At 50.2% G+C, this 14,200-nt stretch overlaps 4 protein-coding genes across 4 annotated transcripts; 3 read left to right on the top strand and 1 right to left on the bottom strand.

The window, feature by feature from the left end:
• Positions 1-462: 462 nt before the first annotated feature.
• Positions 463-2,856, bottom strand: N7489_002636 (uncharacterized protein; the record flags this gene model as incomplete). The annotated part of the gene is made up of 6 exons (XM_056708391.1): positions 463-825; positions 880-1,171; positions 1,219-1,639; positions 1,695-2,440; positions 2,585-2,800; positions 2,852-2,856. The coding sequence occupies 6 exons, from the start codon at positions 2,854-2,856 to the stop codon at positions 463-465; spliced, it is 2,043 nt and encodes a 680-aa protein (XP_056572693.1).
• Positions 2,857-3,336: 480 nt separating this feature from the next.
• On the top strand, positions 3,337-4,856 carry N7489_002635 (putative GTP cyclohydrolase II; the record flags this gene model as incomplete). Its single annotated transcript, XM_056708390.1, is given in 5 exon segments — positions 3,337-3,447; positions 3,508-3,721; positions 3,733-4,463; positions 4,519-4,800; positions 4,833-4,856. The coding sequence occupies 5 exon segments, from the start codon at positions 3,337-3,339 to the stop codon at positions 4,854-4,856; spliced, it is 1,362 nt and encodes a 453-aa protein (XP_056572692.1).
• Positions 4,857-7,069: 2,213 nt separating this feature from the next.
• N7489_002634 (basic helix-loop-helix domain-containing protein) lies at positions 7,070-10,182 on the top strand (the record flags this gene model as incomplete). Its single annotated transcript, XM_056708389.1, has 2 exons — positions 7,070-8,912; positions 8,963-10,182. 2 exons carry the CDS (start codon positions 7,070-7,072, stop codon positions 10,180-10,182), a joined length of 3,063 nt encoding a protein of 1,020 aa, XP_056572691.1.
• A 1,849-nt stretch (positions 10,183-12,031) lies between these two features.
• N7489_002633 (ferric reductase family protein) lies at positions 12,032-14,080 on the top strand (the record flags this gene model as incomplete). The annotated part of the gene is made up of 5 exons (XM_056708388.1): positions 12,032-12,635; positions 12,697-12,758; positions 12,812-13,400; positions 13,467-13,628; positions 13,683-14,080. 5 exons carry the CDS (start codon positions 12,032-12,034, stop codon positions 14,078-14,080), a joined length of 1,815 nt encoding a protein of 604 aa, XP_056572690.1.
• Between the last annotated feature and the right edge of the window lie 120 nt (positions 14,081-14,200).

Genomic DNA, 14,200 nt, shown 5'->3' with positions numbered 1-14,200 from the left:
TTCCTACAGCCGCTTAGATCCAGGTATCAGTTCCTCGGGCTGCATCGAGTTCGTTACGTCGGCGGCTCGTCGCTCTCGGGTAGATGCTAGTACTGCTCGTGCCCTGGCAGATGTCATTATACATCTGAGATTTTATTTTTGAGCCTAGGTCTGTCTTCTCGTGGCTCAGCCTCTTGCTAATCATTAACTTGATTGAGAGTTCATGTTCCGCAGGATATCCTCTTCAGTCCCAGGAGCATACAGTCCAGACCAAGAGCTAGCGATATTACATATGAAGTAATGTCCCTTCTGAGGGTTCGTCGATGGCGTAGTACGCGCGCCCGTTTCGTTTTAGTTATTCTGGTGGCTTCAACCACACTTATGTACCCATAAACTTGATAAGTACATATGTACCCCTTCGACAGACGCAAATTTACAAAGCCCTTCCATGACGACTATATATGAAGCCACTGCAAGACAAGTTTAAAACAACCACTGGTTAAATGCAACCCCAAAATCCGTGTGAGTGAACAAATCCAGGCCATCAACCTCAATCATCGGATCAAAGTCGAAACCGGAAGTATCCTCAAGATTCGAGTCCGGAAGAATCGACTGCGGCTCCAGAATCTCATCAATGATCCTAGAAAACAGCTGACTGGCCCGTTGAAAGAGAGCATAGTTGGCATTATCCGGCCGGACGATAGATTCAAGATGCGAAATGAAGACACTCAGATTGCGGATAAGTGCCGATCTGGACCCTTCGTAGAGGAATGGCTCCCCTGTGCGTTTTTGGTGCTGCAGGGCTTTGATGAGTAGACTGGCGCTGGGGAAGCCGTACAGCAGGACCTGCCATTCATTTAGTATAGGATAGGTATAAGGAGCTTTGTATTTAGTACCTACCGTCCACGCAAAATCTGGCCGGAGGTCGATCATTTGTTCGCGCTGCATGCCTAATGTCAGGACGGTTGATAATATGTCAGCGCTGACGGCGAGCAGTGCTGTATTTCCGCGCGGGTTATTCTTCCCGGCGATGAGTCTCTGGATGAGGAAGTCGTTGTACAGGTATGCCAGATATGAAATAATCATCATGAGACACACTGCTATGTGTAAATTCTGATCCCAGCATTGTGGGCTGTAGCGTAGACAACTGGGGAGCGAATCCCATGCTAGATGACATCTCTGCGAGATACCCCTGTATGGATCAGCTGCTGAATATAGAGAAAGAAAGGGATGGCCTACTTGAGCATATTTTCCATCTCGGGTGTCATGTTCTGCAAAGAGACCTCGAGAATCTCGTCCCGAAATGTACTGATGATAAATCGCACTCGTATCCACGATGACCGCTGGACTACTCCGTGGCGACTCCAGCCATTCTCGTCGATATAGTCGTGGGAATAATTTAAGACCTTGTTATCGGTAGCGAGTGCCTCATCGCTTATATCAAGGGGCATGCGACAATCGGCGTATCGCCATGGTATTCTTGGTGGTCGGCCTAAGAATGTGGCAATGCTCTTGTCGAGCTGGTACGCTGCCGCGAATTGTCGTCGGCGTGACTCTAACAGGAATTCGGGTAGATCATTGGGAGTCCTGGAGTCACGGTGGAGACCGAGTGCGAAGATGTCCGTGGAAAGTTCGCCTAGTCGCTTCCAGCAGGCAGGGCCTAGACGATGTTAGGAAGTGCAAGGTGTTGGATGAACCGGGCGGGCTAAACGAACTTGAATCGCCATGTACTATATCCGACAGCAGGAGGATCTCATGCACCAACCATATCGTCAGGTCATTGAGTGGTGTAAGGATTTTGCAAATGTGCAGTGCGGCATCGCTGGCTGCAAGCATCTTATGCGCATATTGAGATCGCGAGGTTCGGTCATCTTCGAACCTGTCACTAGCAAGCCCCAGATACCTTGCTCGACCAGCGAGAGCGCATAGAAGCCCAATAATCTCAAGGCGGATTGCTGGACCGGTGAATAGTGTATGGAAGTCTCGCCCTTGTGTCTCGGGCGGAACCTCGAAAATCTCAGCCGTGTTTTGTATTATGCTCACCGTCAGTGAAGACGTGAAATCAGAGAGATTCCGATCTGATATGTTCTCTTTGCACATGGAACCGACCGGACCAAGGCTGTTGAGCACGAATGGTGCCGCTATAATCGCGCTTTGGCTTAGTGCATAATAATCGCGGATTAGGGCTTCAACTTTGGTAAAATCGTTGAGTATCAAAAGAATTTCGGAGATCTTGTGGACCCAGTATGGTGGCAGGACTCTCTGGGAAGATTCGATCTCCAGGCCCAGGCCCTGACCTTCCGACCCCAAGTCGACATCCTCGGTTAGAGGGGATACGAAGCTCGTGGGGCCGAAGTACCCAGAAAGCAGTGGTTGGGTACGGGCTATGCGCCCAGTAGAGCTCTCTTGTCCCGCATTAGATACGTCGGGGTTAAGTGATGTCCCACTTGAATGAGGGTTCCTGGGAAACAGAAATCATAAGAGACTGGTATGTATATATGTATGGATGTACTCCGTAGCTAGAAGTGCATTGGCGGCTGTAATTGACTGGGGACTCAATGTGGGCTGGAATGAGATCAAAAAAGTGAATTTACAATTGACGCACCTTGCTGATGGAGGTCGATCAAAGGGAACTCCCTCTGCCAATGGGAAGATCCGGCGACCCTTGGGCCTCGTCAGGGGAGCGGGGTGATAGTAGCACCGCGGGGAGAGGCCCCGATCTCTACAGCGAGTACATATAGGTAATGCATGGTCGCAGCGGACTTTGTCTCTGCGACATGGCTCGCAGGAGGCTGGTTTGCCATTCCGACGACGCGAGGTACTGTACATGTAGTTAGCGGGTGGCATTGAAATACGAACCGAAATCACTTACCTCATGGGGAAATACAGGCAATTCTGCTTTAAGGTATTCCGTCTATCTGTAGTGTCTCCAGGCAAAATGCAATAATCCAGGGAATTTCGGTGTTCGCTAACTCCGACGAGTTAAATTGAACGCCGAAGAACTCCGGTGGAAACCGGTGTGGGGGGAAGCTGGGGAAACTAAAACAGTAGATAACTAGTCACATTATATTATACCGCCATTCTATGTGTACACGATACTACATGATAATCAAAATGAATACAAAGTACTATACCTACACATATATCCATACTACTTAGTATCCCTTTGTAAACCTGCAGATAAGCCCCTCAGATAACGTGAGGAGAAAGATAAGTCCATGGGTCACATGGCTCTGTACTTCCCCTCCTCCAGGTCTCTTTCTCCCCTTTCCTTTCCTTTTCTTTCTCCTGTAAACTCTCTTCAAATCTTGCTTCATCCTAGAGTCATCACCCTGGAGAAACCCTTCCATAGTAACCATGTTGAAAACAGAACCCGTCACCACCGCCGTCTTGCCCTTACAAACGGAGCCAGAACCATCCCCAACTGCCCCCACCGACCCCAACCACCGATACAGCAAGCATATTATCGTGAGGAATATCAGATATGTACTGACTTGGATGTTCGTATGATGCTGATATCAAGTATAGTTGACTACTTACCCAGGCCAGAGCGGCATTGATCCCGTCCCCCTTGAGTGGGGCGCTCCCGACGCTAAATCCCGGGGTCCGGTAGTCGTGTCCCGCAGCGGAAACCTCGTCAAACGCCGCAATGCCATCGGCGCCCACGGTGGCAGTTACAGCATCTACAATGCCCTTGCGATTGCCGCTGGTGACTTGGACGCGGATTTCCGACCGGACTTCCGTAACTCTGAGCCGACGTTCAATTTCCCCCGCAGCCTGCCTGGGCCGATAAGAAAAAGATCGTCTCTCTAGACCCTTACGGCCATGACATCGTCAACCAGTTCAAGGCAGAGCTGGAGGCTGGCTGGGATATCCGTCCAACCATGGCGGTCACTCGAGCTAACATGAAACTCGCGGAGATTGCAGATGATGTGAAGAATGGACTGCTGGAGGTGGACGGGTCTGTCCTTGTTGATTCATCCGGCGAGGTTCGTGTCACTAAGGTAGCAGCCGAGCCTGTCTGGTATCTTCCCGGCGTGGCAGAGCGCTTTGGGGTTGACGAAGGCACTCTTCGTCGGACTTTGTTCGAGCATACTGGTGGGAGCTACCCCGAGCTTATCACTCGGCCTGATCTGAAAACCTTCCTGCCACCAATCGGAGGCCTTACCGTGTACATCTTCGGCCCACCAGACCGGATCGCGGACGAGAATGTCAAGCTGGCTCTGCGCGTCCACGATGAGTGCAATGGCAGTGATGTCTTCCAGTCAGATATCTGTACCTGTCGACCATACTTGGCGTTCGGTATTCGCGAAGCCATCCGAGAGGCACAGAATGGCGGCAGTGGTGTGGTCATCTACTTCCGTAAGGAAGGTCGGGCCCTTGGAGAAGTGATTAAGTATCTTGTTTATAATGCGCGCAAGCGTGGAGGCGACACTGCCGATAAATACTTCACTCGGACAGAGAATATTGCGGGTGTTCGAGATGTAAGGATCCTCGACACTTAACGTGGCTTGTATATACTGACATCCTTCACTGCAGATGCGATTCCAAGCACTTATGCCCGACATTCTGCACTGGCTCGGTATCACGAAGATAGATCGCATGCTGTCAATGTCGAACATGAAGCACGACGCCATCGTGGACTCTGGTATCAAGATTATCGAGCGTATCCCTATTCCCGACGAGATGATCCCTGGTGATTCAAGGGTCGAGATTGATGCCAAAATCCAGTCGGGATACTTCACTACCGGCAAGCAGCTGACGGATAAAGAATTGGCTCAAGTTCGTGGACGCGGCTGGGAGAAATGGGAAGACATCTCGGTAAGTTGATCAGCGACCTCGGACATATTTAGACTCGCATGGCTGACATTCCCTGAAGCACTAAATTTGAGCGCTATGTTGCCTTGTTGAGATTGAAAATCAAATTCGTCACTTTAATTTCAGTAGTCCTTTTGGTTCATAATTTGGTCAGTTTGGTGGACGTGTGTGTACACACGTCATCATAGAGCGCTTTATCTCAGGTTCGAGAAGCATGAATGCATACTTTTAAAAGATAAAAAAAGCAAAGAAAAGAGATTGTTCCACTCAAACAACAAAATCCATGTTGCAGTTCGAGCGAAACACTAGTAGTAGCAAATCGCAAAGGTACTCACTGTAATCTGACGCAGGACCTTGGTAGCTTGATCATCAGCCTTGACGCCGATGCACACACTTTTCTATTTTCCCCGCACGCCTTATCCATCAAGGGAGTACTCAGCTGGGAAAGCAAAGGTTCGCCTAAGCGACAATGGTCGCTATGTCCGGTCTTATCTAGGCGTCTCACAACTCCTAGTCAACTCTCGAGCCCGCATAACCCTTTAGGCTGTGACAAATGGTATCCCACTAGCTTAGCTGTAAGAACAGGGAGTTTTCTGCATGTTTCCTCTGTATCGGCCAAATATGCGGTGTCTTGGTATTCTCCGTCAGTGGGGGCTGGAGAATGCGCTAGAGGCTAAAGATCCGTGCTCCATATGAGGCTGGTGACGTAGTGAAGAAGTCGGTGAGGGAAATGAAGGGATGATGAAAACAAGACATTGGTATTGCCATCTGGTAGTAATTGGATGCATAAAGTCCGGCTTACTGTAGTTACTGTAGGTAGATAAAACGGGCAAGAATGAGATCAGTTGACCGTTTCATGAAGTTTTGAGACCAAAGAGTGGAGCCTCAACCGAAAGAGGCCCGATTGGAAGTGAATGGATCTCCAGGAAGTTAAGAGGACCATGACGGAAGATGGATCATGTCCAACGCATAAGACAGAAAATTTTGCTCGTGGTCGTGGCAGCCGAGTGCTTCTGTTAATGTGAGTCAATGTGGACTAGGACTGATTTCAAGATCCACACAGGCTGCTATGTTGTATGGAGTACCATATCCCATTCGCCTCTTGCGCCGTTCCACTGGACTCCGGTTACCGGCGAGGCAGGAGTGGAGACTAGCACGATCAGATAAGATCATAACACGCCCAATTTTTCCCGTGTCGCCTACCTGCGGGGCGCCAATACCTCACGCGATGACGTGTCAAGACGATCAGAGTGCAAAAAGAAAAATCAGGAACTGAGCTAGCTTCATCTCGCAGCTGGATATTGAAGGTCAGGAAGGGAATATAACGGGCTCGAGAAGGGAAGTTAAAGAAGTGAAAGAGTGAAGCGCTAAAATCACATGCCCACCAGGACACCTGCAGCCTTGAAGATGGGTAGAGTGGGGCAGCTTGAACCAATGAACATGGGTTATTGATTACAATTGTGGAAATTTAGTTACTATATTACACACCCAAACAATCATGAGTCAGCGTAATTAACGCCCGGGATACCGTCAGGGGTGCCCGGCGAGCCGGAAGTGCGGCCAGCCGCGATCATACGACGAGACTGCCTTCCCATTCGGCTGCCTGGGCTGGTGTATTCTGGTCCATACAACATCCCCTGATCTTCATGCATGGAGATTGGAAGCTCGATCGCAGTTTGAAGCAACAGCTCGTGTCTCTTCCCATTACGTCTTTTCCCGTATTTTCAAGAGGTGATCTCCACCTTCTATCGCTCGGGGATCACCTTTGCGCAACAGATTCCAGAACCCACCTGGTTCCTTGGGCCTAAGTACTTCCACTACGTCCGTTCTATGTGGGTATCTTGCACACCCCTGCTTTCTGCTCCTCCAATCGCCTAGCACCGCCCGTGACTGTGACTCTCACATTCCCCTCCTCGCAACTCAGTCTTTGCATCTCACTTTGCAGAAAGCACGGAGTACATTCACGTCTGTTAAGCTTCGTTTATTTGAGTTCGAGCGTTATACTTGGAGTTGGACCCAGTCAGTATCATCTATCTCCTTACTGATGTCATGGGATCGCCGCTAGCCTGTATCAGCCTAGCTGTCCGCTTTGCCTCGAATATGGCTGTACAGGCAACTCAATTATGTTCTTTTAAAAGTTCAGTGGCGTTTCTCATATTACTGAAACTAACGTTTTCGTCAGTGACAACTGTCTAGAGTGCCCAATTCATTATTCGGACTTAGACTGCCTCGGGCATTTGGCCGAGAATCCAACCGTGGAATACCAGCCAAAATGTCCGCTCCCAATATGGAGAATGACTTCCAGCTTTTTTCTTCACGGAACTCTGGTGGAGACGAGGCGCGAGGAGATGGTCATTCGTTCACACATCCAACCGGAGAGAATGGGAATCAAGATTGGACCCAATGGATGCGATGGGATGAGCCAATGTTCTCGGAGGGAGATCAAAAGCCAATGGCTTCGTCTATGGATCTACCATCTATTTCTCCGCACACAGATATGAGTTCCCCAAGTCATTTGAACTACAAAGACTTCTCGCCTAATCTTCCGCTCGGCTTGATGGAAATTCCATCCGAGTCCAATTCGGGGAACAACCTTGGCTACACACACATCCTGCCTGGACAAGACTGCCACACGACCCAGCAGCAGCATTTAGGTCTAGTGTCTCCGATCTCGAGCGTTGGGACGACCCGGAAGCGAAAAACGGGTAGCGATGACGATGCCACCACAGTGACTGGACCAGTGCAACCGGGAAAGAAAATGCCCGCCAAGAAGCGAGCTCACAATGTCATTGAGAAGCGGTATCGCGCCAACTTGAACGATAAAATCGCTGAACTTCGCGACAGTGTTCCCAGCCTTCGGTCGACGAAGAACCCGAATGGAGGCTCGGCCGAGGATGACGACGAAGCGGAGGGGACAAATGCTGCGAACAAGCTCAATAAAGCATCCATTTTGTCGAAAGCGACGGAGTACATCAAGCATCTCGAAATTCGTAACCAACGATTGGAAGATGAGAACACTGATTTGAAGAACCGGCTCCGCCAGGCTGATAAAGCTGCAGATCAGGCTGCCACATCCTCTGCCTCTGTGTCCTCGCCCAGCAACTACGCCTCCACAGACTCAGGCTCGGGTGCATCACCTAGTGTGTTTTCTCAGGCGGAAGAGGTGTCTAGCGAGAGTTCACCCGCCTCGCACAACCCCCCAGAAGGCCTCCTTCCGGTTTCTGATGCCTGGAAACGTATGCGAGCTGAAACTGCAAAGCAAGGAGTCTTTGCCGAATCCTATATGAAATACCCCTCGTCATCATCCTCGTCTCATCAACCGCAGTATGCGAGAGAAGGAACCTCCACTCGACGTTCAAGGATGCCCAACAAGTATATGCTGGGTGCCCTTGCCGGTCTGATGGTTCTTGAAGGTTTGGGCTCCGATGAGTCCGAGTCCGAGTCGAAGGGCCTGTTCGCGCTCCCCATCAGGCTTCTCAGCCGTTTCCAAACACCCACACTGGCACACTGGGAATTCTACCTGAAGCAGTTCTGGTACTCGTGGCAGGCGCGTGCATTTTCTCATTTCCTCATGCTAGCGACGCTGGTCGTTGGTAGTGCTTTTATTGTTTTTGTCTATTTGTTCAATGCACAGCCCATCGCGCGACGTGGCCCATCCAAATCGGCTTCTGAGAGCCCAACTGCACCTCTTACGTCTAGTGATTTCCGTCGGCAGGCTTGGCTGACTAGCATGCAACGGGTCGGTGTTCCACGTCATAGGTTCTTCCGAGAGTGGTATGTCGTTACTTCAAGATGCTTTGAATACGTCTTACGATGCCTAATGGGATGGAAACTCTACTCATGGGCCACCGGAATCACGGAGGAGGACGAGAAGGGGCGAGTCAAGACCTGGGATATCGCAATTGATGCTCAACTCACTGGTGGAGATGCTGAGATCAGCAAGAGCCGCCTTGTGCTCACTATCTTCGCTGCCGGCACACTCCCCTGTACTCCCACAAGAATGATAATCAAGGCCTTGCATGTCCGCATTCTCTTGTGGAACGTCGGAGAGGCGGGCTCCTGGTCGTTCCATGTGTCCAACGACATTGCGCGCGCTCTTGCCAGGTTCCAGTGGGGTGTGGCGCGAGAACTCAATGCCGCGCTGCCTGATGGCCACCCTGATCAGCTCCCCCTCACCTCGCTGCCCTGATCAAGCTGGACTGCGATGATGTCATGATTGACAACATCATTCAACGTGCTGTGAACCTTACCTGGAACCGTCCGACCCAGGAGGGTACTGGCGACGACGAAGTGCTGCTTGATGTTGTGGATGAGGACCCGGCCATCCAATGTTCCCCAGATGCACTTGCAGCTTGGTGGTCCAGTCATCTTTTGCAAACCGCTCTTCTCAACTACTTCGAAGCAAGCGAGAAGGGCCCAGTGTCTAAGGCAAGCCGTGATGCGTTCAAAGAGAAGATTCGCATGTCTCTTGATGTGGCGCCGGTGCTCTCTGCCGCGTATAGCCGGGCACTTGTGATGAAAGCAGTATTCTTTGAACAAAACCGCATTGAAAATGTTGGGGCAGTTCTTGCGGCGCTACCGAAAGAGAAGAGAAAGGGAAGTCAGAGTCACACATCCAACTTCCTGGATTCTTCCCTGCCAGTTTCCGTGCGGGACGAAATATCCATTGCCGTGCGCTGTGCTATGATTGCGACCATTGTCACCGAACGATCCACGGGCGGCGACTCCTCACTACCTGAGTCCTTCACCATCCAGAAGGCCATCACTTGGTTCAATCAGCTTCCGATTGATCCAGTCGAGCTTTCTCTCATCGGGTTCTCGTCTGTCTATCACCTGCTGCACCTCCTCGCCTCTGACGTGGATTATATCGCGTCCTCCGACTCATCCTCCCCTTCAACTCCAGTCTCAGAGGCGGCCACCTCCTCTGCAGACGACGAAGCTGAAGACAAGCCGCGTCCAACCCGCAAGGTCTCCATCTGCCCCCGCGACATCCCCAATCTCGGGCGGGTATCAGCAGAACTCATATATTGGGCCCGAAATGCCTACACCCCAGCTTTCTACGGGTTTTCGTCTACTCTTGTAGATGTGATTGTCAATTCGTGCACAACAATCTGCCAAGATGCAGGCATCAATGTCGATGATTTTGTGCACACCGCACCTGACAGGGCTCTGTCTAAGAAACGCAGGACCCGCCGGCGCAGGGGGGAATCCCAGTCATCGCAAAGCGACGCCGATCAAGATCTAGTTGATTGTTCTGCGCAAAGACCGTTCCTCCGCCGGGAACGATCAGCTAGTAACGACACTGGTTATGGCAGCCTCTCTATCGAGGAAGATGAACAGCCAGTACCCCATGTCCTCCCCAATGTGCAGGAGGTATCTGGCTGAGATTTACAAGGTTCCCAGCACGATTGTCACTTATGCAAGCACAATAATGACGGCGTTTTCGGCTTTTGTATTTCTAGTTTGGTTATGGTCAAGGAACTTTTGGTGAAAAGAGAGGGAATGGAAGGGTATCAGGAATAGCGTTTGTGCAGGCCCTAGCGCCCATTAGAATGGCATCATCATAACTATTACAATCAATTCACATACTTGAAAACTCCCTGATCTGTTGGACACCAGAGTCACCCATCGAGGTCACGCAGTGAGAATGGGACATGGTCCGTGCTGGGATTCTTCAAGTTGTTTCCGGTGAAATAATACCGTCTTGGTCTTGAAATGGTCTCTACATATGTATGTTCTACTTGTATTTATGTGGTATTTATGTGGTATTTATGTATGGAACAATCTAGGCCCTTGGGATGCAACAGAAGCACTCAAATTCGCCTTTCGGCTCTGAGCTTCGGCTTCAAATGTTTCAATAGATAATTAGTATAGTCACGTTAAGGGGGTTCAGACGGGGACTTTCAAGCTCAGAATGCAGACCCGGTCTGTTTGTATGGTAATGTAAAAATTAAGGCATCGATTTTCTTTTGGGAAACTCAGGCCACTAATTGAATCTCACTGACAACTCGTGGACCTCCTGACCTGTAGTCACCATACCATATACAAATATTTCAGCTTATCTTTCCCATAGTGACATTCTCGGTTTTCCTGCGGACTTGAATTGTCTCGCCACTTTTGCTGTCCATCTAGTTCGAGGCATCAGCCCCGCTACGACTCACCCCGTTTCGGGCAGTTTGTGAAGCGAAATGGTTAGCGATGCTTGCGAGACACTCACAAATTTCGTTGGGCTGAAGTAAAAAAGCCAAGGGGAGTCGTTTGGTAATTGTGTCCATCCGGTGTCATTCTACACAAACGGACCTTACCTAGAATTTCTCAGCCAATTCTGAAGCCTTTTGCGCCTCCAACTCTTCCTACAGCGTACTATGGCGTCATATGTACAAGGTTTTAAGATTGCTACGCTACAGTTTCCACCTCGGACTTGACCATTGTCTCTAACGTTGCAGTTGCATCCCATTGGACCGAGTATCTGAGGCTCGAGTGGACGTTAAGCGTCTTGATAACGAGGGTTCTGACAATTGCTTTGCAGATATCGAGCAAAATCGGTCTAGTCCCGGAACCAAAATGGTATTCTTCAATTTTCACATCTCCTTGTTCCTATCGGATGACCGATCGGGGCACGAAGAATGCCGAGTGGCAGCAGGTATCAACATTCCGTTTTCGGGTTGCCGAACACAAGGGCTCCGTCCATAGGGCGATCCCTTCTATGCAGAACCCTTAAGCCTGCAAAGGTGCCACAGCCCGCCACATAATTCTGAGGTCCACATGCCCTTCGATTTAATCATGACAGGGCAAATTCCCAGAGATTTGGTTTTCTTACCACTCAGCCGAGCGGATCATCTCCACTCGAAATAAACTTAGCATGCCAAGCATGATCCATCTCGATTCGACGTTACACTGGCCATGTGAGACACAATTGCCTACTGCCATGTAAACGTGAGGGTGGGTTCTGCAGAAAAAAAAAAAGAAGAATAAACTTGCGGGACCTGCAGCGATCAATGACGGCATATGTCTATGGCTGGAAACTAATACAACGCCAATGATGCCCACGTCTTACTTCTTTTCCACGCGATCCCAGTACCTTTTACCACATTGTTCCGTCCGAATATTGTGTTCTCGCCCTTTCCCGGTCTTGAATCCTTCGAGGGTTGGATAATCTATGTTCATTGTAGTCGACGGTCTGCATACCTAGTGGATCTGCAGCTCGAGCTCCCCTTGCCTATTGATTGGCACGATGGGTGTCGAACTCGAATCGAATGGCCCGGGGGAGCCGCCTATGAACCCCACGATTGCGGTCCCTCTATTTGTCGTCGGCGGACTGGTGGTATTTTTATTTTTCTGGCAAACCGTCATTCGCATCCGGCATCGTCGACGATCAAAGGTGGCACGGCAAGGGACCGACCAGACGCAGCTGTGTCGGACAAATCGCGTCAATGCGGCCCTGAAAAAGCATTTGCTATATGCCCCGATATGGGGCAATCGCCATAGCCGCGAGTTCCGGGTCTTCAGGCTTCATATGGGTTCACTACCGCTACGACTGGAAGTGATTTGCTTATTGCTCTATCTCAGTTTGAACATCATTTTCATTATCGTGACGGTCGATTGGTGGCTCAGTGATTACTCGGAGAAGATGTTCCAGCTCAAATACTCGGCGGGCCATCTGGCAGTCATGAATACGCCTGGCTTGGTCCTAGGCGCAGGACGGAACAACCCGTTGGTCCAGCTGTTGGGTATCTCGTTCGATACGTTCAATTTTATGCATCGTTGGGTGGGACGTGTGATCACAGCCAACGCGGTCATTCACATGAGCGCCGTGCTGGCCGACCAGGCTTATCTATGTGAGTGGGCCTTGACCATATATGATGCGATCATTCACTAATATCGAATCTTCTGACTTAGATGGCACGGACTATATTCTATATGTTATGTGGCAACAGAGGCTTTTTATATGCGGTCTTCTGGTATGTGCAGTCCGCCAGCTCTTCAAATAGCCATCTAACGTATATGTCCATAGGCCATCCTTGGATTCATTTGCATTTTTATTCAATCTCTGTCGCCGGCCCGACATTCATTTTACGAACTATTCCTTCACCTACACATAGCCCTGGCTATATTTTCCTTCGTTGCGCTTTGGTACCACCTGCAAAACCTGCTGCAACAGCGCGTGCTTCTTGGCACCTTGATCCTCTGGGCTATCGATCGTGCAGGTCGACTTGCAATACTACTCTGGAGAAACCTTAGCTCGAGACCCACAACTGCCACAGTCGAGGTTCTGTCTGGGTCTGTCGCTCGTGTCGATGTGGCTGTGGCTCGGCCATGGCGCTTCCGCCCTGGTCAGTATATGTACCTCTACATGCCGTGTCTGGGCTTGTGGACATCACATCCCTTCACGGTTGCGTGGTCATCGACATCGGAGTCGTGGGATATGAACGAAAAGCGCGGCTCGGGTGATTCCTCGGACGCTCTCACCGGAGGCTCGCCGACTACAACCATGTCCGTCCTGATCAAGGGACAAGACGGGTTCACGAAAAAGTTGCTCCAGAAGGCGGAGGACTCCCCAGAAGGACGTATTCAAGCTATGGCATTGGCGGAGGGACCATTTGGTATGGATTCCATACCTTGAACATTGATTGCTGATTATGGGAAACATATATGCTAACATCTCGCAGGCGGTATTCATTCTCTCGCCTCGTATGGTACTTTATTGTTGATAGCCGGGGGAATCGGCATTACCCACCCAATGTCATATTTGAATGAGGTTATCGCCACGTTCACCGAGCAAAAGACCGCTATTCGCAAGGTACATCTGGTATGGATCGTCCGCAGTCTAGGTATGATCACCCCACCTGTGGTAGTTATATAATTGACCACTAACATACGGAAAGACCATCTTACCTGGATCCAGACATTCATGGCCGAAATACTAGGCCACGAATCCCTAACTAGCCCCATAAACCCGAATGGGCACTCATACTTCCAATTCCCACGACTTCTCCTCTCCATCAGCCTCCACGTCACGTCGCATAAAGACACGGTCGAGGAATACATACCCCAGCCGGATTTGCTGTGGATGCAATGCGCTCCGCCAAGCGTACCGGTTAGCATCCACCACGGCAAGCCGTGTATCCAGTCCGTGCTAGAAAAAGAGAAGGCAGATCAGATCGGTGCGATGGCGGTTAGCGTCTGTGGTCCTGGTGGCCTGGGCGATAGTGTGCGGGAGGCTGTTAGGAATGTACAGGGGGAGAAGACGGTTGATCTGTTTGAGGAGACATTCTCATGGTAGATTAGTTGTTCTGAGTATGTTATGTTGTTGAGGCTCCGGGGGGTTGGCGTTATCTTTCTATATATACAGTTTTGAGTTGAGCTCTAAATCATTACCCTCTGTGAGGTTTTAGAATTGGTC

The sequence above is a fragment of the Penicillium chrysogenum genome (genome assembly GCF_028827035.1).
Source record: "Penicillium chrysogenum strain IBT 35668 chromosome Unknown utg000001l_segment0_segment0, whole genome shotgun sequence".
In the NCBI taxonomy this organism is placed as follows: domain Eukaryota; kingdom Fungi; phylum Ascomycota; class Eurotiomycetes; order Eurotiales; family Aspergillaceae; genus Penicillium; species Penicillium chrysogenum.
This window is presented reverse-complemented; position numbering and strand designations above follow the sequence as displayed.